This window comes from Nanorana parkeri, unplaced genomic scaffold, assembly GCF_000935625.1.
Source record: "Nanorana parkeri isolate BGI_ZX_2015 unplaced genomic scaffold, ASM93562v1 scaffold3388, whole genome shotgun sequence".
NCBI lineage: Eukaryota > Metazoa > Chordata > Amphibia > Anura > Dicroglossidae > Nanorana > Nanorana parkeri.
In genome coordinates, this window is record NW_017309656.1 from 30,126 (window position 1) to 30,842 (window position 717).

The 717-nt window shown below is 63.5% G+C and overlaps 1 protein-coding gene across 1 annotated transcript in view; it reads right to left on the reverse strand.

The window, feature by feature from the left end:
• VIPAS39 (VPS33B interacting protein, apical-basolateral polarity regulator, spe-39 homolog) overlaps positions 1 to 717 on the reverse strand; it is a 16,264-nt gene that overhangs the window by 1,089 nt on the left and 14,458 nt on the right. The window contains exon 16 of the mRNA XM_018574942.1: positions 515 to 619. Within this exon, the coding sequence (XP_018430444.1) occupies positions 515 to 619 (105 nt within the window). The remainder of the gene's footprint in view (positions 1 to 514; positions 620 to 717) is intronic.

Genomic DNA, 717 nt, shown 5'->3' on the forward strand with positions numbered 1-717 from the left:
CCCCCTCCATTGTAGCGCCAGGAGATGGACGGGGACCCTCCCCCTCCATTGTAGCGCCAGGAGATGGACGGGGACCCTCCCCCTCCATTGTAGCGCCAGGAGATGGACGGGGACCCTCCCCCTCCATTGTAGCGCCAGGAGATGGACGGGGACCCTCCCCCTCCATTGTAGCGCCAGGAGATGGACGGGGACCCTCCCCCTCCATTGTAGCGCCAGGAGATGGACGGGGACCCTCCCCCTCCATTGTAGCGCCAGGAGATGGACGGGGACCCTCCCCCTCCATTGTAGCGCCAGGAGATGGACGGGGACCCTCCCCCTCCATTGTAGCGCCAGGAGATGGACGGGGACCCTCCCCCTCCATTGTAGCACCAGGAGATGGACGGGGACCCTCCGCCTCCATTGTAGCACCAGGAGATGGACGGGGACCCTCCCCCTCCATTGTAGCACCAGGAGATGGACGGGCCCCCGTGATAGTTGGGGCCCCCTTACACATCGCGTGTGCGGCTCTACTCACGGTGTTGCCGAGAATCTGGTCGATTTTGTCTTCCTCCGGAGATCCGCGATCCACCTTACACCGATAAACCATCAGCTGCTGCCGGTCCTTCAGGTCTCTGTACGTCTGCCAGGAAGAAGCCAACAGTCACCACATGTCCCTGCCCGTGGGGGGCACAAATGATAAGGGGGGGCACACAGACAATGGGGGCGGGCACACAGACA